The sequence below is a fragment of the Abramis brama genome, assembly GCF_963993115.1.
Source record: "Abramis brama genome assembly, chromosome: 12".
NCBI lineage: Eukaryota > Metazoa > Chordata > Actinopteri > Cypriniformes > Leuciscidae > Abramis > Abramis brama.
Window position 1 is genome coordinate 12,708,988 of NC_139974.1, and position 24,354 is coordinate 12,733,341.

At 36.9% G+C, this 24,354-nt stretch overlaps 1 protein-coding gene across 1 annotated transcript; it reads right to left on the reverse strand.

Moving 5' to 3' along the window:
• Positions 1–1,234: 1,234 nt before the first annotated feature.
• Positions 1,235–23,113, reverse strand: LOC311093079 (death-associated protein kinase 2). The gene is made up of 12 exons (XM_084130200.1): positions 22,996–23,113; positions 18,327–18,493; positions 17,225–17,446; positions 16,656–16,794; positions 16,014–16,143; positions 11,806–11,854; positions 10,919–10,945; positions 5,922–6,074; positions 4,697–4,742; positions 4,489–4,578; positions 3,646–3,732; positions 1,235–1,920 (listed from the first exon to the last, which is right to left on the reverse strand). The coding sequence occupies exons 2-12, from the start codon at positions 18,386–18,388 to the stop codon at positions 1,840–1,842; spliced, it is 1,086 nt and encodes a 361-aa protein (XP_083986326.1). The 5' UTR covers positions 18,389–18,493; positions 22,996–23,113; the 3' UTR covers positions 1,235–1,839.
• Positions 23,114–24,354: the final 1,241 nt, after the last annotated feature.

A 24,354-nucleotide genomic window follows, 5' to 3' on the forward strand; every position in this document is an offset into this window, starting at 1 on the left:
TAGCCTAGTATATATTAAACTCGTCAGACAAGCCAGCACTCGTGCAATATTTCAACTACAATTCAGCCATGTGGAGAAAAAAGGCAGCTTGCCGAATTCTCATCAATATAGGGAACACGGTTTGGTCTCTGGTAGTCTAATTCAGGACAGTAGAACATGTATTGGTCTAGAATAGATCGTGTTTTTGAGAAGATATGTAAGTTAAGGCCCTCAGCCCAAAAAGTCCTCTCTTATAATTTGGTTTGCTTGTTTTTCTTTGAGTAAAGTAAACTATGACCCCGTTTACACCTGGTTTTAAGATCCGTCTCGGTTGATTCAATCACATGTGGTCAGTACAGTAGCCCTACTAAATAGGGTGCAAATGATCGGTTCACTCACTCAAACCACATTCAGAGGTAGTCAGAAACACATGTGACCATGTTGCATTTGTAGTGTAAACGTTATAAGGATCGTCTACTCGCCTGTCTACCATCCACTGTGCTTAAACAAGGGTTTAAAATTCAAAAGAAGAAATTTTTTTGGGAAAAACTGCATACTTATGCACAAGAAAGTAACTTATATGCCTGATATCAATATTAGTTAGTTGATATTAATTCTAGTTAGCTTAAAGTCCAAGTAATCATCATCATTTTTGTGCTTTAAAAAAAAAAAAATTGTGCTATCAAAATGCAGTATAACACTGACATAGTAAGTGATGTACATAGTCATGAGTCCTTTCTTTTGAACTCCTAGTAAGTTGCTAAATTAATGTTAATACCAGGTATAAACAGGGCTTTGACTTTGCTATTGTTTTTAAGCAAATTTGATGTTGAATATTTATGTTGAAATGCAATGTTATATATATATATATATATATATATATATATATATATATATATATATATATATACCGGTATATATATACACTGTACACACACACCCACACCCACACACACACACACACACTCACACACACTACCGTTCAAAAGTTTGGGACCGGTAAGATTTTTTGATCTCTCTTATGCTCACCAAGACTGTAAAAACATAATTAGGAAATATTATTACAATTTCATAATACTTTTCTATTTTAAAATGATGAATTTTCAGCATCATTACTCCAGTCTTCAGTGTCACATGATCCTTAAGAAATAATTCTTATATGTTGATTTGATGCTCAAGAAACATTTCTTATGATCAATGTTGAAAACCGTTGTGCTTCGTAAAATTTTTGAGGAAACCGTGACACATTTTTTTTAGGATTCTTTGATGAACATAAAGTTCCAAAGAACAGCATTTATTTGAAATAGATTTTTTGAAACAATATATAACTCTTTACTCTCACTTTTTGATAAATTTACTGCATCTTTGCTGAATAAAACTATTAATTAAAAAAAGACCCCAAAACCTTTGAACGGTAGGATATATAGCTTAACAACATAAATGGTCCCTTTAGTAACTTTGCAATCCCACTGAAATAAACCTGAAAAAACAAACAAAAAACAATGTTGTAGGAACCTCCTTCAAGACACCTGACCCTCCTGTCAACAGCACTTCAGGTAAAAGAATCACACTCAGTCTGTCAGAGGTAGAACTCTATGAACATGCTTGCATATTAGTATAGAAAACCACAATGGCCCCATCCTTCTTTCAGATGAGGTCAACCACTGTAACAGGATATATAGCTGGTGGTTGGGCAATCGCATGCACTGAGGTTCAAGGCCTTTGGATGAAAGAAGAGAAGAGATTGTGGCCTCTGTTTCCCCCTCTTGGCACTACAAAGTACTGCAGGTTGAATGATACGTGCTGCCGCCCCGATACAGGGAGATGCTTGTGGTTTATGACTCCCTCTACCAGCGAGATTTATGAATTGCTACTAAGACGTCTGCGTAAGAGAGAGGCAGGTTTTGTGCCTGTATCCTCCTGATCGCTCTCGCAGTCTCTCTGATTGGAAAACACCAGGAAAATGAAGCATTGAATTATTTACAAGAATTAAGCACATCTGCTCTGTATTTCTCATTCAAATCTTTGCAAAAGATAATTGGCATTTAAAGGTGCAGGATGTAAGAATGACATAGGAAAACACGAAACTGCAGTCCGAATTCAAAATATCAGAAACCGTTGTTTCCCCCGCCCCCTCCTCCTCAGACTCGACGCTCACGTGGGTTGCCAGTTTGAGGAAACGCAACAGGAGCGAGCGCAATTGACAACGAAAATCTAGGAGACTGCAAGTTAATGAGTTGATTTATCCGCGTTTTAATACGCTCTCGTTCATATAGATTTTTAGATGGATACCAAGGCTTTTTAGGTTGTGTGGAATCTGCAATCTCTGACCAGTTTGTTTGCTCGTTTCCAAGGCTGCGATACGCTGTGTATCCTGCCAACTGGCATCCCGGGGTGTCGAAATACTATTGGGTGAACCGGCAGTCGGCGAGATCACACAGACCAAAACAAAACCCGACTGACAACACGGAACGTGTAAAATAATAAGTAAACTAACGCCGCCTTCACACTGGCAGTTGAAATCAGCTCCGTAATATGCAATACGCGGACAGCGGACGTCGTACTACACCGTTGAAAAGCGTCGGAAGCTCCGGAAGCGAGTAGAACAAAAATGGCGGAGAGATTAGAACGGTTGATTTTGGCAGTGTCAGAATGTACAATATAATAACTGCCCTAATAACGTTACAAAATCATGAAAATAAAAAAATTACATGACAACTTATTGTTATAAAATCATTATTTATTTTATTAAAAGTTAAGAATTCAGGTTTGTTTATCAGTACCATAGCAACGCTAACTTCCGCTGGAATTGTCGGAAAGGAACCGTCCGTAGCCTTTCGCAAGAGTTAAATTTTTTGAACGCATCCGAATGACCAACTGACACGATTTTTTTTCGCACCGCACTCGTTCGGACCCGGTTCGGACCCATTCGCATGCGGGCTTCGAAACGACCGGAAGTCATTCATTTCCTATGGAGATTCGCAGACCGCATGCAAATGGGTCCGAACCGGGTCCGAACGAGTGCGGTGCGAAAAAAAATCGTGTCAGTTGGTCATTCGGATGCGTTCAAAAAATTTAACTCTTGCGAAAGGCTACGGACGGTTCCTTTCCGACAATTCCAGCGGAAGTTAGCGTATACCAGTGTGAAGGCGGCGTAACTGTCTGTAGAAGCGTTTTTCAGAGAAATGAGTATGTGAACTTAGCATGTTTCCAAAATATCTGCAAACATATTATGGTATTTTTATGTTTTAATAGAGTAAAAAAGTTACATACAGCACCTTTAAAATTGTATTTATACTGTACATCATGTTAGTGTTTATTGTAATGTCTTTAATTCAGATTTAAAATATTTAATAAATAAATAAAATTATTATTTGGTGAAGTTTGCATCATTGATTCTTAATACTGTGAAACTGCTTTGAAACAGTTTCTATTGTAAAAATAAATATTAAATAATAAAAATAAAGGTGACTTGACGTGAGATTTGGTGGCTTGCTGTGCTTAACTGTTCTTAAAAATAATGTCACCATACAAATAAAACAACAACTCAAGTACAAAATTGGGTTTTATTTTATTTACCTGCTTGATTATTTGACTAAACTTAAATTTTAAATAAATTTAAGTATGTTTGGGGGAAATATGAACCTGTTTTCATGAGACTCTTACCAGTTCTTGTTGCTCAGGGTCGCGGGCCTTACACAGTAACTGCAGTCGACAAAACCGATTACAAGCCGAAACCATGTTAAAGGACATCTACAAAGTGAGATGAGAAAATCAACAACATTTACATAGTTAATAAATATTACAGTGTATTTCCACAAAATATCTGTCACAATCCAGACAGAAAAAGAGCAACAAAAAAGCATAATGATAGGAAAAACAGTGACTCAGTGTTTCTACTGAACAGCAGGTGTCTCTCTTTACACATTGGACTGTTAGGTCAGAGAAGACAATTAGTCAGCCAAGGTAGTGTTAGCAACCACTTCAGACATTTAAAGGAACTGTTCTTTTTAGTCATGGTGTTTTTTTAGAGCTTAAAAGCCCCTAGTTGTGAAACAACTGTTGTTACATGGATTCCTTTGCAAATTATTTTATGTATGATTTATGGAAATAAAACCCCAGCACGTGTTTGGAACAACATGATGCTGAATCAATATCAGATTTTTGGGTGCACTATCCCTTTAAGAGAAAAGCTACCATTGACATCACAATGAATAAAAAGAGTGTGCATCATCAAGACTCATATTATATAAAACTTGGCTGCTAATTAAATGCAAAATCACTGAATTCAGAAATAAAAAGGCTGATATGAAGAATGATGCAAAACTAGATGTTTATCAATAGTACAGGAGGGACAAAGATTGACTGAGGGAGACAGAAAGACAAAGCATGCAGACACACAGGTAGTGACAAAAGTTGGTCTGTGGGTGACAACTCCAGCCAATAGGGAGTTTCTCTGACCATGCTTACAAAACCCCCAGCAGGGCTGTTTAACAAACTAACACCAACCTTCCATTTCCTCCTCGCATTGAACTTCTTAAAGTTTTTCATGTTGATGGAGGAGCGGTTCCTCTTGGCTATTTGAGTTCTATTGAGAGGCTAAAAGAGAAATGGATGTGGAAAAAGGTTACTGAAATAATCCTTATGAGAATGTAAAATGATATATAGTTACGCCATAAAATATAAAAGAGGAAAGGGGAAAGTTTATGCATCTCACCTTAATCCAGGGATGAATGAGGCACTCGTCTGCTGTCATTCTTTCACTAAATACAAATGCACAGAAGTAAAATAAAAATATTTAACACATTAAACTTATTTATTAGACAAAAGTTAGTTTAGACAGTTAAAGATTCAAAAAACAGAATGAAATCTCAGATAGATAGATAGATAGATAGATAGATAGATAGATAGATAGATAGATAGATAGATAGATGGATAGAGACAAAGACAGACAGACAGACAGACAGATAGATAGATAGATAGATAGAGACAAAGACAGACAGATAGATAGACAGATAGATAGACAGATAGATAGATAGATAGATAGATAGATAGATAGATAGATAGATAGATAGATAGATAGATAGATAGATAGATAGATAGAGAGAGAGAGAGATAGAGAGAGAGATAGAGAGATGGATAGAGACAAAGACAGATAGATAGATAGATAGATAGATAGATAGATAGATAGATAGAGAGAGAGAGAGATAGAGAGAGAGATAGAGAGATGGATAGAGACAAAGACAGATAGATAGATAGATAGAGAGAGAGAGATAGAGAGAGAGATAGAGAGATGGGTAGAGACAAAGACAGATAGATAGATAGATAGATAGATAGATAGAGAGAGAGAGAGATAGAGAGAGAGATAGAGAGATGGATAGAGACAAAGACAGATAGATAGATAGATAGATAGATAGATAGATAGATAGATAGATAGATAGATAGATAGATAGATAGATAGATAGATAGATAGATAGATAGATAGATAGATAGAGAGAGAGAGATAGAGAGAGAGATAGAGAGATGGATAGAGACAAAGACAGATAGATAGATAGATAGATAGAGAGAGAGAGAGAGAGATAGAGAGAGAGATAGAGAGATGGATAGAGACAAAGACAGATAGATAGATAGATAGATAGACAGACAGACAGACAGACAGACAGATAGATAGATAGATAGACAGACAGACAGACAGATAGATAGACAGACAGACAGACAGACAGACAGACAGACAGACAGACAGACAGATAGACAGACAGACAGATAGATAGATAGAGACAAAGACAGACAGACAGACAGATAGATAGATAGATAGATAGATAGATAGATAGATAGATAGATAGATAGATAGATAGATAGATAGATAGATAGATAGATAGATAGATAGATAGATAGATAGTCCCAGTGATTAAAATAGAATGACTGCTATAACGACTCGTTACCTCTGGTCTTTAACTAGTAGTTTCAGGATGAAGTCTTTGGCCATGGTGCTGGTTTGGCTGAAGTGGTGAGGCTCAAACTCATAGTTCATTGCCACGATGTTCCTCAGCGTCTCTTCATCAGTGTCCCCTTGGAATGGTGACAGGCCACTCAAACTGATGGCATAAATAAACATGAATAAGACATTCTTTTAACTTGGGGGCAAATGTTTGTTTGCCTAGAGATCCTAAGGAGAGAGTAAACTCTGCAGATATAATACCTTCATAAAAATGCATTATGAAAAAATTTAGACCATTTCAACGGCTATTTGTCGGCTTAAGGAAGTGACATCTTTGTTCCTTGGTCGTTTCTGGTTAGTTGTCGAGCTCATTCAAAACACTGGCGGAGAAGCGGTATTAACATTAAGTGGCATGGCATCTTACGCATAGAAGCCATTGGCACCTACCGCTGTGCTTAGTGGCACATCCGGATGTCATTAGCATGTGCCAGTGAACAGTGGCATGTGCCACTTAAACTTGTGACACGAGCAGACGGACTGCGTCATGTACCACTGACATTGTTGCGGACATGTCGCTGTATGTTGTGCCACGTCTAATAGCCTAGTGACATCCCGCTGTATGCAGGAGCATTATGTAAATGGTATAACATACGCACTTAGCGGCAGATTGACATTAAATTAATAATATGTTGCTTTCAAACATAGGGTTTATTACATCGCGGAGTTATTATAAGTTTCTTTTTTATATATGTACATATTTAAACACAAAATACACAGTTGTTTTGATAACTTGATGGGCCCCATTGACTTCCATAGTATTTATTTTCTATACTATGGAAGTCACTGGGGCTCATCAACTGTTTGGTTACCCATATTCATCAAAATATCTTCTTTTGTGTGTCTAGCAGAAGAAAGAAACTCATAGAGGTGTGTTTCACCCTTACCCTCACCAACAACTTGAGGCTGAGTAAATAACAGAATTTGAATTTTTTGGGTGAAATGAATTTTTTTATAAAAATAAAACTACCAATAAAGGAACACACAACAAAATAAAACAATAATTGTACCTAAATCAAGGAGTATTGAAAGCCAAAGAGAATAAAAAAGTCTTTAAAGAAGATTTGACAGTGGAAACAGAGGGAGCTAATCTAATGTAGAGAGGTAGACTGCTCCAGAGTTTTGGGCCAGCAGTCGCAAAACCGTTTTTTTTTTAAGTCTAGATTTAGGCACAATGAGTAGACATTGATCACTAGATCTCAGAGTTCTAGAAGGAGTGTGCGGACAGAGCAGATCAGTCAGGTACTGAGGGGCCAAATTGTTGAGGGCTTAATAAACAAATAAATTTGACAGGTAGCCAGTGCAGCGCAGATAAAATAGGGGTTACCGACTCATACTTGCGGGTCCCAGTGAGGAAACTAACAGCTGCGTTTTGCACTAGCTGTAGACAGGAGAGGGAAGACTGAGAGACACCAAAATAAAGTGAATTACAATAGTCTAGACGAGTTGTTACGAAAGCATGAATCGCCGTTTGGAAGTTACTCTGGGGTACTCTGGGAAGTTAAAAAGGGTTTCACTTTAGAGAGTTGGCGAATATGATAAAAGCATGATTTTACAACAGTACTGATCTGTTTATCAAATTTTAAACAGAAAGCCTAGATTTCTAGCGCATTGAGTTTCATATGGGGCAAGAGAACCACGATCAACATCAAGCACACAGTTTTCCTTAGGCCCAAATATAATTATTTCAGTTTTATTTTAATTTAAATTTAGAAAATTACTCGAAAGCCAAAGCTCAGGTCCTTTAAATAGGCCAACAGTGGTTGTAAACCATTTTTATCGTTATGTTTTAAAGGAAAATAGATCTAAATATCATCAGCGTATAGCTGAAAGCATACTCCGTATTTATTAAAAATGGAAGCCAGAGGTAGCATGTAAAGGGTAAACAATACAGGCCTGAGGATTGATCCCTGTGGGACTCCACAGTTTAGAGGTAAACTAGAGGAGGACTGATGACCAATACGAACACTAAACCATCTGTTGGTCAGATAAGAACAGAACCACTGTAAGACAACGCCACGAAAGCCCACAGATATCTCCAGACGTCTCAACAGGTCCTCATGGTCGACCAAATCAAATGCAGCACTCTAAAACTAAAGCCATGGATTTCCTAGAATCAGTTTCTGTAAAAATATCGCTTGAAACTCTTAAAAGGGCAGATTCAGTACTGTGTAGAGCTTTAAAACCAGATCGAAACGTTTCATGAAGAGAATTTACAGCCAAGTAAGATTGTAATTGAGTCAGTGCAACTCTCTCAAGGATCTTTGAGATAAAAGGTAAATTAGAAATATGATGGAAGTTAGAAAAAGAGGAAGGATCCAAATATTCCCAAAGTTTTTTTAAAGGTGCTCTAAGCGATGTCACGCGTTTTTTAGGCCAAAACATTTTTTGTCACATACAGCAAACATCTCCTCACTATCTGCTAGCTGCCTGTCCCCTGAACACACTGTAAAAAAAAACGTGGTCTCTCTAGACACCACAGGCTCCACAAACGGCAGCAAAAACAAACTGGGCTAACCCGCACCACGAAACATAACAAACTCCAGCCAATAACTGACAAGAAGGATTTGGGGGTGGGGTTTGGGGGGTTAGTGCGCGGATGAGGAGGAGGGAGGGTCTAGCTAGCCTCCGTTTTGTTTGACAATACTTCGAACGTCAACAAGAAGTGACGTCACCCAACATCACTTAGAGCACCTTTAAGATATGATGTTACCACAGCAAATTTAAGACTGTTAGGGAAGGAACCAGACAGGCATTTGTTAATAACCAATAACAGGCCAGGACCAACTGTGTCCATGATTTGTAAGTTTTAGGTGGCCAATGAGTTCATTACATGAATCCAGATCAAACAGCTCAAACTCAGACCAGATGGAAGAACATAATGGAACATCATGCACATCATGCAGTATATCCAGAAATAGACTACTGAGATATTCAAGTTGGGATCTTATCAACAACAAAACTTTCCAAAGTTGTCACAGAGAGCAGTAGAGGGCTCTAAAATGGAATGCAAAGGAGGATTTAAAACAGAGTTAATAGTGGAAAAGAGAACTTGAGGTTAATGAGAATTGTTTGTGATAAGTTCAGAAAAATATTAGCATTTTGTGACCTTTGCAGCTTTCTGAAACAAGCTGTAAGAGTTTCAAGATTTCATTAGGAATGTGCAATCTGTCCTTTTTCCATTGGCGCTCAGCCCGTCTACATACCCGTCTAAAGGTAAGTGTAGTGTCAGCGTGCCAGGGCACTGGTTTAGAAGCACAGCAAATATGAATGTTGAATGTATTCTTATACTTATAATGACACCTACCGGCGTGCATGCAGCAATATGCATATAAAGGTTACAGTAATGAATGTGACTGTTAATGCAGTATTTATAGTGACCATGATTATTCCTTGTGTTTCCTAGAATGGGCAGTTTGCGTGATCAACAACATACAATAGCACTGGTATTACACAACATTCAGTGGCACATGCCACTCAAATACAGATGTGCCACCAACTGAATACATGTTTGAAAAATATTACAGATTTGTAAACATGTTTAACTGATATTTATTTTAAAAATCACTAAATTATGCTATTTATTTAGGATTTTGTATCACAATTACGTCAGTATAGCTGCTCAACTGTGTCAGTCACTACTGGAGGTGCCACAACATAAGGTGACATGTTCCACAGAATTGTCAGAGGTACATGACGCAATCCATCGGCATATCACAAATTTTAGTGCCGCATGTCACTATCCGCTGGCACATGCCACAGTGGGATTGTGCTAATTTATTAAATCCTGCTATGAAAAATGTCAAAATTAAAATGAGGTCCATGTTGCTTGGTGGTTGGATGCTCCCTCATGCCTGAAACTAACCTATGAAACTCAATGTGTCATCTGGATTGCAGAAGTGAAGCGAGAAGTCAACTCTCGGACATGCAGCACACATTTTGATTCTGGTCATTACATTTTTTAATTACTTGTCTAAAGTTTAAAATCATTGGTTACAAGGAAGCCAAAAAGTTTGGTTATGACGTGTTATGTGCAGTCTCAGCCGCATCTAACTTCCACTGTAAACACATGTATGATGCGAAAACAAAACCATCGAGCGAAATACCGGAGTGAACATGGCTGTGAACGACTTTTGCAGATTATGTGAAGTAAATCTACGCATCCATGGTACAATCAGCGTCTACGTCACGGCTCTCAGCCCGCCCTCTGTTCGTTGATTGGCTGGCTGTTTTGAGGCCGGAGGAAAACGGAAAGATAGGTCGCTATCTCAGACTGAGTACAGAAGCGAACTGAAATTGAGTGGAAGTACGAAGTCTGACGTAGTCAGGCTAGCTAATTGCATTAGTACAAAATACTTTTTCATCACTTATTAAGCTTGGCTATTGTTAATTCAAACATGCGCTGATGCATTAAAGAATAACAGTAGTATCTTTAAAGACTGTGCAATAACCAGATTAAGTTAAATAACTACTGTTTTTCTACTTTTGTCTTTAGGAAAGCCATCAGATGACCTTGTACAGACTACAAAAAGGGTTGTTTTCATGCTTGTTTTTAAAGAACCATAAAAAGGTCTTGTGTCTGACATATCTCTCCACAATAATCTAAGAGGAAATATGTTAACATTTAAAAATTACACACACTCCCTTTAAGATCAACTGCTTTATTCCTGCTTAAAGCCGCAGGCTTTTACTAAGCATTCTGATGGTTATCTACTCCATATCTGGTGTGCTTCATTTTTGACATCACTGATCTCATCCCACGAGACCTGACCTATAAACTTGAGAAAGCACATTGCTTGTCAAAGGGAGGCTTTATTTCGGAGGCAATTTATGTTCTAGTTAAAATCTGAATATCTGGAGCAGGACCTTGGTTTGCAGAATAATTCCTAAAGGATTTGGCTGTCTGGAGTGTTATCATATGATGAACAATGAAAGATTACTTACAGAATGTAGGTAATGACACCAATACTCCTGAAAAACATCACAAGAGCATGATTAATCATTAGTAATTGAATCTTAAAGCCCATGTATAGAATTCTGAGCTTTTCAACATGCAAACCAAAAATAAATATTAATGACATAATAAAAAATATTGAACTATTTTACATAATATTGATAAAAAACATTAAAATAAAAAAGTTTATATAAAGACTATTTGTATCTCATAACAACGAGTTAAATTACTATTGTTATTATTATTATAAATATATAAAATGTTTTCCAAAAATAATTTAAAATATATATTTTTATTAGCTATTTTATATATAATATTTAATAAATAAATATGTAACATTTTTATTAAAATAAACATAATTATAAAATATAATTCACAAAGTCTACATTTTGATATAGAAATTCACCTTATTAATTTAATATATACTTTTATATGTTAAGTGACATTTGAAATTGCTTCAGATTTTATCAGTATTCTCTGGAAACTGAACCTATGACCCCAGCTTTGTTTATGCCATGCTCTACCAGCTGGGCTTCAGGAACGAATGAAATGTAAACCGAACACATATTATGCTAACAATTATGCTAACCAGGCATGAGTTGTTGTCTTTGGCACAGCAGGCGATAGCTACTGCTTTTTGTCAAAAGCCAAAATAGCTTGCCTTCTGACTATGTTTCGTACATGACATCCATGTTTAGTTGCATATTATGACCTACAAATACATATACACGTTGAGACAGATGCACACACTTAAATGAGCACCTGGTAATGTCTGAGGAAGGACAAATCAAGTCTGAGCATGCCTAAAACTCCCTTATGCATTCTGACACTATAGCAAGTTGAGTGTTTGTTACTAATTTAACCAGGCAAGACTTACCACATATCAGCCGCCGTACCAAGAGGCTCAAAGTTGATGATCTCAGGGGCTGAGAGAAAAGAAAAGAAAATGTAGGGTTAAAATAAAACTCACCAACTCTCCTGTTGGCTCTCATAAAAACTTTTTCAGTTGCAACAGCGCACTGATCTCATTTTATTGCATTAATCAAGAGTTTCAGACAGCTTTGGCCAGACAGAAGCAAGCTTTTTTGAGAAGGCAAACTCACAAAAATCAAACCATTAAAGGGATAGTTCGCCCAAAAATGATATTTAAGCCATGATTTACTCACCCTCAAGCCGTTCGAGATGCATATGTCAATCTTTTTTCAGACGAACACATTTTTAGTTATTTTAGAAAATGTCTTAGATCTTTCAGTGGTTATAATGTGAAGCAATGGGGTCCAGCAGATTCAAGTCGCAAAATGTGCATGCATCCTTCACAAAAATAATCCATCCGGCTCCAGGGGGATAAACGAAGGCCTTCTGAGGGTAATCCGTGCAGTTTTGTCGTAAAAATATACGTATTTAAAACTTTATAAACGAAAATAACTGGCTTCCGGTGGCGGTCGGTGCGCGTTCATGGAGATGGTTGCTGGCTTATGACGTAGGACGTAACGCAGGAAGCGTTGTGACGTAGAACAAGCGTGACAGCGCAGCCAGAGAGCAGAGCAAAACAAAACTCTACGTTCGCTCTACGTCACGACGTCATTCAGCTCCATGAACGCGCGCCGACCGCCACCGGAAGCCAGTTATTTTCGTTTATAAAGTTTTAAATATGTATATTTTTACGACAAAACTGCACGGATTACCCTCAGAAGGCCTTCGTTTATCCCCCTGGAGCCGGATGGATTATTTTTGTGAAGGATGCATGCACATTTTGCGACTTGAATCTGCTGGACCCCATTGCTTTCACATTATAACCACTGAAAGATCTAAGACATTTTCTAAAATAACTGAAAATGTGTTCGTCTGAAAAAAGATTGAAATATGCATCTCGAACGGCTTGAGGGTGAGTAAATCATGGCTTAAATATCATTTTTGGGCGAACTATCCCTTTAAGTGCATTCTTTGAGATCCACATGTCCTCGCATGAACCACAGCAGATTGTGCTCTGTTCCCTACTGAGTTTCATACGAACAAAGCTTCACTTTACCTTGACAGAAAATCTGCAGGATTTTTTTGTTGTTGGTTTAAAGTAGCTGACTAACAAACAGACTGCCTTAGTTAACATTCTCAGAGATGAAGGCATCTTCCATTAATCTCTAATTGTTTTGTGACTGAAAATGACAAAGTAATAGTAACAAAAAAGTGAGTAAATGAAGAAATTGTACTATTTAGGTGAACAATCCCTTTAAACCTGTTAGTCTATCAAATGAAAGTATATTTTAAATGACAAAGTGGTGGTGATAACTTAATTATTTGGGATAGGTTCAGCCATAAGTAGGGCAGACTCAGGCACTGGTGAGTTACTGGGATCACAATTCGGGCCTATCACAATATGTGCTTAGAAAAACACTTAACCTCTATTGTTCACAAAGGATATCCTCATGATAAATAAAGTGCTAGTATCTTTGGACAAAGGGGACAACTTAATATCAAGTAGCATACTACTTCTGCCTAGTCTCATCTGGAGAAAATCAGAATACTTGCTTTGCCCAATACCAATATTCACAGTTTTCTACTTACATTTACATTCATTCAACATGGTACAACAACGTTTACAGGAAAAATTATGTATTAAAAAAGTATTTCTTTAATAATAGGAAAAAAATAGTAAAATATTATTACTAAAAACTATTATTATTAATTAAAAATGTATATGTATCAAATACATTATTTATGATTTATTATTTAATATTCATATTATGCATATTTAACAAAATCAATTTATAAGAAGTATTTATATCTCAAAACAGCTACTAAAACTATTATTATTATTTAAAAATATATTTATTACATTTCTTTATTTTTTTATTCATATTAATTATGCATATCAAATCTAAAGATTTGGCTATTTATTATTGTACCAGAAATCAGAATTAAAACTAATTAAAATCAGTTCTGCATATTAGTATTAAAAATAATCCCAATTTGTATTGGTTGTAAAAATAATATTGGTTCATAGTCTCCTGAAGTACAGTTTGAGAGTACAAAATATATGTGCATGTGCTTTTCTGTCAAGGTCAATATTTAAAAGAGCACTGGCAAGTGTGGCAGGCCAACCAAAGGATGTGCGTTTGTGACATTTCAGTATGTTTTCTACACACACACACACACACACACACACACACACACACACACACACACACACACACACACACACACGCTGTAGTTTAAGGGAACTGATGAGCTGTTAAACCACTCAAGGGCATTTGTGAAATACATCAGCAGTGACATCACACCTCACAATAGTTATTTCTGTTCATGTCCACTCATTTTTTTTTTAGCTGAACTGACGCAGCTCTGCCATTTCATCTGAAGTTTGCCCATCTCCATGGAGACGGCTAGAACTAAAAATTGTGCATATTGCTAAAGGCAGGAACAACACATGCAGAGACAGAAGAAGGTGCTGACTGCTGAGTCAAACACACTCGAGCAGATGCAAACTAAACATGCGCACACACACTTAGCCAAAAAAATTAAAAATACTGTACGCAGTTATGTAAATGCAGAAGCAGTTTAGTTACAAAATCACACACTCAGCTGTTGACACATTTATAGTTAGCTGCTTAAATAATAACAAAACCGGTATAACAGCACAGACAACTGAAGGTAACTCTTTTTTTACCGCCATAGAAGAAAGCAAAGTATACAATATCATTCAAATAATTGGGGTCAGTAAGATTTTATATTTTAAAGAAATACATTCATTCACAGCAAAGATTCATTAAATTGATCAAAGTGACAGTAAAGACTTTAACATTGATACAAAAGGTTTCTATTTCAAATAAATGCTGTTCTTTTGAACTTTTTATTTAAAGGTAGGGAATTTTTTCCAGAAACATTTTTGTTGGTTGAAACTGAAAGTCTCTTCACATCCTGATAGCACACAGTAAAAACAATGGTCCTGAGCATTTGACAGAAGATATACACATATAGATCTTCTGTGGAATGCTCAGGACTATAAAATGTTCGTCCAATCATTGCATTCAGTCTGATTGGGAGACGCGTGTGTCGCGTTCTTTAACAGTCCGTCTGGAAACAAATGCCGTGACCCCTTTGGGGAAGAAGAACGCCGCCGTGTTTACAACTGTGACAATGAACGCTTCAACCAGGATCAACTAAACGCTTGATTTCAAAAATATGTGAAGTTCGTGCCTCCATTGTTGCAGTAAACTTGCACAACGTTCTTGAATGAATCATTTATTGGATGCACGGCAGTTTGTTATTGTGGAGACATCGACTTTACATTTTCATGCGACTAAATATGACGCAAAACAAAACGAACTGTGATTGGTTGTGTTACATGTCAGTCAAACGTCCTCTTGGGACCAACAACACCTGGCACAAAGGGTTTAGAGAGCGCATGCTGAGAGCGCTGTGTTTGACCCTCCACCAACACGTCTCTCGTCGTGGCACTTTTCAGACTCTGCTCTGGCACAGCGTGTGTGTTTTGGAGGAGCCGTGGCTTTGGAGAGCACTCTGAAGGGAGGGCGGTATCTTATGCTTTCAAAGCTAGCTTGCTATTGCTAGCTTCTCCAAAACTGCCTAACAACCTATCTTTAATCAAAGAATCCTGAAGAAAATGTATCACGGTTTCTAGCAAAATATTAAGTAGCACAACTGTTTTCAACATTGATATTAATAATAAAAGTTTCTTGATAACCAAACCAGCATATTAGAAAGATTTTTGAAGGATAAAGTGACAATGAAGACTGGAGTAATGGCTGCTGAAAATTCAGCTTTGCCATCACAGGAATAAATTACATTTTAAAACATAATAAAATAGAAAACACTTATTTGAAATTGCAATAATATTACACAATATTACGTTTTTTACTGTATTTTGGATCAAATAATTAGAGCCTTGGTGAGCTTTCAAAAACATTAAAAATCGTACCGGCCCCAAACTTTTGAATGGTAGTGCATATCTCATGCTTTTGGTATTGGACAAGCATTCAGGGCTGCATTTGCATATTTGCATAGGTTTATGGCTTTTAAATTAACACATTCACTTGAAGTCAAAACCACACAGACTGAACCACTCACCAATATACTGAGGGGTTCCACCTAAACTCTTATACTCTTCTCCTTGAATGAAGCGATGAGCCATGCCGAAATCAATGATCTTGATGTCCGGATTGGGAGCGAGCTTGTCCGACAACATGATGTTCTCCGGCTGAAGAACAAATAGTAATATAAAAATATGTCTTTAGCCTGACTCACAAAGTGTTTATTGATTTTTATTGTAAATTATATGTTTATCCTAACCTTGTTTTTTCTACATAGGTTTTAGGTCAGTAAAATTCTGGTATGGTTTCTTTGAGAATCTCAGTAAAGTTTGATGACACAGATATAAATAAGTATTACAGATATTTTGAATGAATATAGCAGATATAATGCATTTCAACAATGTTCACATAATCAAAATATCTGGATAAACATTGTTGTCGTATGAATATTTCATCAGGAAGTGTCTAAATTTGGTCAGAGGTGACAGTTTAAGTGAGAAAGGTACACAGTCTACTTCCTCATTACCATGTTGAAATCTTTATAGGAAGTGACACGCTTGCTACACATGGAGTTAAATATAACTTGTGAAGGCCATTTGAAACTGTTTGTGTGGTTGAACGGTTCGCTTTTCTGACTTATTAAGCTGGGAGTTTCAATACAGCTGGGCATCCTTCCTACCTTCAGGTCAAAATGGCCAACGTTTTTTTTGTGCATGTAGCTGACACCTTCCAGAATCTGCTTCATAAACTCAATGGCCTCCGTCTCGGTGAGGTTTTCTTTCTCAGCGATGAAATCAAAGAGTTCTCCACCCTTTATGCTATATTAAAAATAAAAAAATAAAATAAAAAAGATATGTCAGAGAAGACAGGAATGAACCACAGGTCATGATGATGATGAATGATGATTCATTGTTGTAATGTAAAAACATTTTATTTCATTGTATTATTTAAAAATTAAGGTTTAATTATAATTTAAGCTAATAATATTTTAATATATTTTAATAAAACATGAAAAGAATTTCACAATTTAAACAGAAGTTAAAAAAAAATAATTTCATTTTTTTCATTTCATTCTTTTTCATTTCATTTCATTTAATTTCTTACTTTTGATTTTATTATAAAATATGATGGACATTTCCTTATAATATTTATTATATTATCACTTTCTGTTTTTTTTCTATATTAAGAAGCTTCCTCCACCTTTAAAAAAATAAAATAATTGTACCTCAGACATACACATATACTCACAGCTCAACGATGAGGACCACCTCTGCCCTGCTCTCGAAAACATCTCTGATAGCCATGATATTTTGATGTTGAAGGCTCTGTAGGATCTCCACCTCCTTCTCCACACTCTTCCTCTCCAGGCCCAGCCTGCTTCCTGCACCTTTCTTCAGCTTCAGGAACTTCCCGGCCCACAGAACGCCAGTGGCCCGCTCCCGCACCTCACGCACCTGTCCGAAATGACCACTAAGACAGCGGCGATAGACAGAATGAACCGAGATAAGTGTTAAGAACTAGGCAGGTATTCAACTATGTAAGTCCTAAGAAAAAACTGGACCAAAACAGATAATCATAACAGTACAATGCATGTATAATGCACCAGCTGTGTAATATACATAGAAAAATACTTCATATATATGGCACTATAAATTATTTAAATTATATTTATTTATTTTAGATTCTTCATTTTACCAATAATTTTTTTCTCTGCCAAGTAATAATTTATTATGGCACATTTTAAAGTAATAATTAACCAATTATAATCACTTTATTTAAATTAACTATTTTTTTAATATTTATTGTTGGAAATTTTGCCATGTTATTACCAAATTGTTATTTGAAGTGCCTTTAAAATACCATTTAAATACCAATGTATATGGATATGATCATAATATTGTTATAAAGTATAATATTTTGATAAACACTACCGTTCAAAAGTTTGGATCTGTACGATTTTTTATGTTTTTGAAAGTCTTGTATGCCCACCAAGGCTGTATTTACTTGATTAAAAATACAGTAAAACAGTAATTTTGTGAAATCTTATTACAATTTTAAAATGTTATTCATTCCTGTAATGGCAAATCAAAATTTTCAGCATCATTACTCCAGTTTTCAGTGTCACATGATCCTTCAGAAATCATTTTGATATGCTGATTTGGTGCTCAAGACACATTTCTTATTATCAATCATGAGTTGTGCTGCTTTTTTTTAGGATTCTTTGATAAGTAGAAAAATAATAATAAATTGATGACCCTAAACTTTTGAACAGTAGTATAAACCATGGTACGGTCATCTTTTTTTTGTAAGGAAAGAGAATATAGCAGAAAATTGTTTTACATCTCTTTACCTTCCCAAAACATTTCCAATCTCATAAAGGTCTTCAACATTATCCAGCTTGAAGACAGCCATGCTCTCTCTCTCTCTCTCTCTTTTCAGTGTCCTCTGTCTGTGAATGTCCAAAGGAAAGCTATGGGCTATATAATGCTCATACTGAGTTTAGCATTTGATCCATACCTGAAACACAGAGGATAGTAGTAAGTGGTCTATATCTGTTCCATAAGAAAGCTCCAAACCTGCTGAATCCAAACCTGCTGAATATATTTCCTTCAGCATTTAACTAAAATTCCACAATCATTTGGCAAAGTACAGTATTTGATGACTTTAAAGGCTGCCTGATGGCACTACAGAACTAGCTGGGAACAGAAAAGGACAGATATCTGGAAATCATTCAGTCCCTAAAGGGTAAACATCTGGAATCCAAACCCCTCTGATATGCTAGAAATACATACATGAGAAAGAATGTTGCACTAAACGCTCTAGAATGTCGGTCACAAGTAAACAAACCAGTCCTTTAAACTTCTGCCAAGTGTGGACAAACCGTTAGGTCACAATGTGCAATACAGAGAACATACTGTGAGAGACTGCCTAACAGACCCCAGTCACTCTCTCACGGTTATGTTAACACATTCTTAAATAATGAGACCCTTTCTCATATTTAGTTGTTGTGTAATTCGTTTTCAATGGCTAACATTGTTTGTTACTAGGGGAGGAAGAAATGAGAAAACTAATGAGGAGGAGATAGGAGGAGAAAGATTATTTATGGAGTGACGAGATACACAAGTTATTATTTTGGCATATCTATCTGTCTGCCTGTCTGTCCATATAATGTATAATTTCTCCATTTCAGATGAGAAAATGTGAGTTATAAATCTCAATGGAGTTCTACCGGAGACTGATGATTTCCCATTTCATGAACACAGCTGATGTGGTTCTGTTTATTTGCATAAGCTAAATAATGTAAATGTAATGTGAATGTGAAAAAATTGGCATTGAGAAACTGCAATTGGCAGTTTATCTGATTTGAATACAAGCTGTTCAAACACTAAATTTAGGGATGCACAGACTTCAGGAAGAACTTGACCGAAAACCGAAAATAAAAAATAAATAAATAATCAATTCATTAATCAAACTTATTTAATAATCAACACTTAAATAGCTAAAATTGAGTACAAACATTAAAATTGCATATAAGGCAGTTTTTTTAACAGAATTGTTTCTACTCAGAATTGTTTCTTCATCATAAATGAAATATAAACATTTAAACGACAATAAGCTGTAATAACTGTTTTTTGTGACACATTTATTCAAACATACATTAAATAAAAAACACCACTAACAGGTCAAGTAAAAATATAATGAATATGTAATACAGTGCATATATTCAGCAAAATGCTAAATGAGTTTTTTTTTTTATAACTAATTAATGAGCTTTTTTTCCTAGGCAACTAATGAGTTTATGGACATTGAGAGGCTGCTGAGAGGAGCATCACTATTATTATTCCTTATTTAACAAATCCCAAATCTAAAGTACTAAACTTCACTCTTAACAGCCTCCCAGCTGATGTGATTTTTCCAAGCAACATCTTTTGTTGATCATGGAACAACATTCCAGTCCAATCACTGTCCCTACCCTACCCATTACATATCCCTACAATCAGAGGGAAATGATAGGTAAATAAGAAGCCCCTAACCCTTGTTATAAGCCTAAGTGAAGTTCCTAAACGTCATTTCGGTGGAGTGAACCCATCTAATCTTTCAATTAACTAACGGAGCACATAAGCAGCCGATCACCTTGTTCTAACATCAGCTGTTTACATCCCTCCACCTCCCCAATATAATTTTGGCATCTTGCTACCAGACTCTAGCCTGGCAAGCCAGACCTACATCAAGATGTTAGGTCTGGCAACTCTCCATAGACACGGCTCAATCCGAGGGGCGGGATAAACGGCTGTCTTTCAAATTCCCTCTGCACGCAATAGGACAGCGCTTCAACCAACCAGAGCGTTTTCCCAACAGCGGAGCTAACGTTAGTTGATAGATTCAACTTTTGAATCTGGCCGGCAAAACTACGAACACATCTTCCTTTTTTAAGAATGACTTAAGTGCCGTTCTTTGCTCTTTTCTCAAAGAAAAACTTAACTCCAAGTCCTCCAGAGTCGCGGCCAAAGCCGATTCAAAAGACTCCAGCAGCAGCAGCCATTCTTTGTTTTCAAGTAGCAGAGAACCGTCGCAACTCTGTCGTCATTATGTTAAGCCCGCCCCGCCTACTCTATACATGATGTGATTGGCCTGACCCAATTTAGGTTTTTACAGCTCGAAAGTCAACGGAGAGTTGCTAGACTACCCTGGCTGCAAAATAAATTTTGCTGCCACTAGGGTGTGTCTAGATTTCTAGGCTAACCAGACTCATCTTCCAAGCATTATTAGTCCCACTGGGGGTATATACTGTAACTAAGCTCGAGTTGAAGCTGCTTCCTCGAGCCCCTCTACTGCGGACAGCAAGCCAAATACGTTTAACCTTAATAGCTGAAAGATTACATGGGAAAACGAACTTGTGAAACTTGACAAAAACTATTCTTCAAATCTGATTGGTTGATTGGAGTGTTGTTCCAGGATCAGCAAGGATGTTTGAACAAGGATGTTCACCACAAACCAACCAGCAATGCCCTAGCAACCACCCAGAACACCTTAGAAATCATATAGCAGTGCCTTGACAAACCAACAACACCCTAGCAACCACCCTGAATACCCTAACAACCATATAGCAATGCGATGGTAATAATCCAGCCAGAGTTAGCCTAAGTGCTTAGAAGTAGAAAATAGCCCCCAAAAAAGAAAGAGATTGTCTTTTGGGAAAACAGAGATACAATCAAACATATTTAGAGAACACAACACTACACATCCTTACATATCACAACGTACATCTTATGTTTCTTCCTGAATACATTTGCATTGCTCAGTGATAATATGGACAACAGCACTTATTTCTGTGTGCCAAGCTGAAGTTTACAAAGCACACTGGGCATTCCAAACGTGTTTAAAGCAAGTGTTAATTACATTGTTTAAAGTGCACGTCAATTGTGTTTAGAACAGAGATGGAAAGGCTGCATCGATCAACAATTCTTTTCCAAAATAACACCCCACCCATCTCACTTCAGCTTCCTACAGTAACATACCAGGAACGCAGCCACAGAGCAGAACAATAGTGTTCACTGCAAAACAAAAAACTCCCCTTTTGCTTCATTGGAGCAACAGTCACTCAGCTGTGTTGAATTACACACTCATATTATCTAGTAAAAGTGAAACTAGGCTAAAGCATCTTAGTTCCAGCTTGTGCTTGAATGCAATGTTTGAATCATTAGTGCATTTTGCAACTTTTTAGTTTAAAAAGTACATACACCATGTACGGATTCAGCTTATCTTCCCTCATCTTAGGTTAGCTACTTTATTTTGCAAACTCAGATGTGTGACTGACAGCCTGCGGGTTCAAGTGTGTGAATCCTGAAATTTGAGCATGAGCATGCTTTCTTTCTGTTCTATACAAGATAAAAGAAAGTGCTTGAAGAGCAATTCCAAGACCTGGAACCTGCCTGCAGAATCTAGGATCAGATCTCCAGCCATAAAACACCCAACATAATGATCTCATTCTTGATTAGGATCAAAGTCTCAGGGCTTCAGCTTCTTCCCTACAACAACTTATAAATGAGGAAAACAGCAAGAGAAAAAGACCAAATAGATAAATAAATAAATAATGGGAAAAGAAAAATGTCATATTCTAAGAATGGAGATAAAGGCAACATTGTAATTCTTTCACACAAGCTTCCAGGAAATCCCCCACAGCAAATAAAACCTGTTAATTTAGATTTTAGGTTACAACATGTTTTACAGTGTGAGGACAAACTTACACATTTAACGAGAAACGCCTACTTTAATTGAGCGTTTGCTTAATAAATGTGCTATAAACCAAATATGGTCAAAAGAAACATGCATTACGGTGTGGATTTGTCTTTAAAAAAAACATCATTAATCCAGGAGGAAGATCAGGTTGGTTACCCTCAGGGCCTGGGAATGGGAGGTTTTCTAGCCAGACTGGTAGTTAGATCCAGGTGATAATCACTAAGAAACTAGTTGTTTTAACATTCTGTGTTACTTGGCTATTTAACATAATAAAGTCAGTCAGTCACCTACAAAGTTTTGAAACTCACTATGGTTATTACATAGAAGCGGTCTTGACCAATTTTGAAAGTGAATGAGAGAAAGTGAATGTTCCAAATGTCCGTTTGCTTTAGTCTGACGATGACAGAAAATTCCACACGGTATGAAATCACACAATAATTTAAAAATGCGAACGTCTCCTGTCAACTCTGTGCTGAACACGACCGAAACCTGCGTGTGGAAACTTGTTCGCGTCTCATTCTTGTACGTCGTGTCTGTTTGATATTCCACTGCGAGTGTTTCTGAGACCCGCACCTACGAAGCCCCCGAAAGTCTGTCACGACCACGATGCAACGATTAATGTCCATTTTCTTATAGTACAACTTATATCATGCAATGCGACACATGTAGCCTACACATTTTATGTGTTTCCCCCCTTATCTCCTTACTTCCATATAGGATAGCCTATTCCATATGAAATCCCTTGTAACCAGACGAAATGGTAGATTTATGTGACGTACCTGGCATAGATCGTCATGAAGCAGTGTCGTGTGTGTTTCACGGACGGTATTTCCTCTGAAGCTCCACTCGTTGCAGAAGCGCTCGTACTGAAATGAGGAAACGCTCGTGTTGACCATGTTAGTGCAGTGCCCGAAATGTGGCAAGCCACATTAACACTATTCTTATTCACTACCGTCTGTTTTTATGTTACTGATTTGTTATAGTAGCCTAGCCTACTGGTTTAAATGAATTTCTAGTAAGCAATAGTGACTCTTTTTAACATCACTAGAAGGCTGTTCATTAGATTTTCATTTGATACTAGCAAATACTTATTCCAGTAGTGAGTAGCCTACTAGTAGTGTAATGAGTCTAGTGGCTGTAGAAAGGTGCACAACGAAGGAGATGGTAATAGATACAAAGTCTTTTTGATTAAATGACAAACTCAGACACAGAGGGTACAAGGCCACGTTCACACAAACAATAACCAGGGTTTGAAATGACTTAGGACTCTTGGGGGGTCCCCTAAAATTAAATTATTAAATTATTAAAAATTCTGATTTCTTTTTTCATGGTTTGGGCTAGGCCCAGTATTGTAGTGGTGTCTGGAGAAGTGGCTATAATCTAACAGGTAACCCTCTAACTCTGGAGCAACAATGTTACAGCACCTTATATAAATCTACACCTTATACTCTTCTTATCATTACACTGGGTATCTAGTTAATGCAACTTTTGATATAGGAACTCGAACTCCTAATATTTTACTATAAGCAATTATGGAGATATAAACATAATCGAAGCACTTACAGGATTTTCATTCAGGATTTCACTCTTTGTGAGGTTTCGTTTTGCAGCATTCTACAGTACGTGTCTGCGGGAGCACCACAACAACAATCTGCGATGCTGTATAGGAACTCACTCGGTTAATTGCTGCCCTGATTGCTGCCTCGTGCTAGGAAATAAATTAATTACTGTTATAAATATAAAACGTCACTAAAGACTCATCATTTTCACAATCATTTCTAATGTTAAAATATATTTGTCGGGGACCCCCCAAAATCCAAAAATAATTTCTTATGGGGGTCCCTAATGACTTATGGAGGGTCTGGGACCCCCCTCATTTTGAACCCTGACAATAACTGACAAGGACTGAACAGAACAGGGAGTATTCACAACTTTCCTGTGAGTCTTATTGGGTGTCGCCATGACACTCGATACTTCCTGTTGATGGTATCTCAGTTCCGGTTTAGCCTACCACTTAATGAAGCTAGCACACAAGGGATACTCGCGTCGCGGTACAAACGGGTGAAACTGATTACTGACAAGTAGTATTGCTGACAGATTAAGCAATGGCTCCTTGTGGCTCAACATGTACTGTTGTC

Excerpts from the sequence above, each read along its gene's own strand:
- LOC311093079 (XM_084130200.1), bottom strand. The coding sequence starts at position 18,388 with ATGGCTGTCTTCAAGCTGGATAATGTTGAAGACCTTTATGAGATTGGA. Across the intron at positions 11,855-16,013 it reads TGGAACCCCTCAGTATATTG|CCCCTGAGATCATCAACTTT; the intron begins GTGAGTGGTTCA and ends CTTTTCTCTCAG. Across the intron at positions 1,921-3,645 it reads ACCCTGAGCAACAAGAACTG|AGAGACTGCGAGAGCGATCA; the intron begins GTAAGAGTCTCA and ends TTTTCCAATCAG.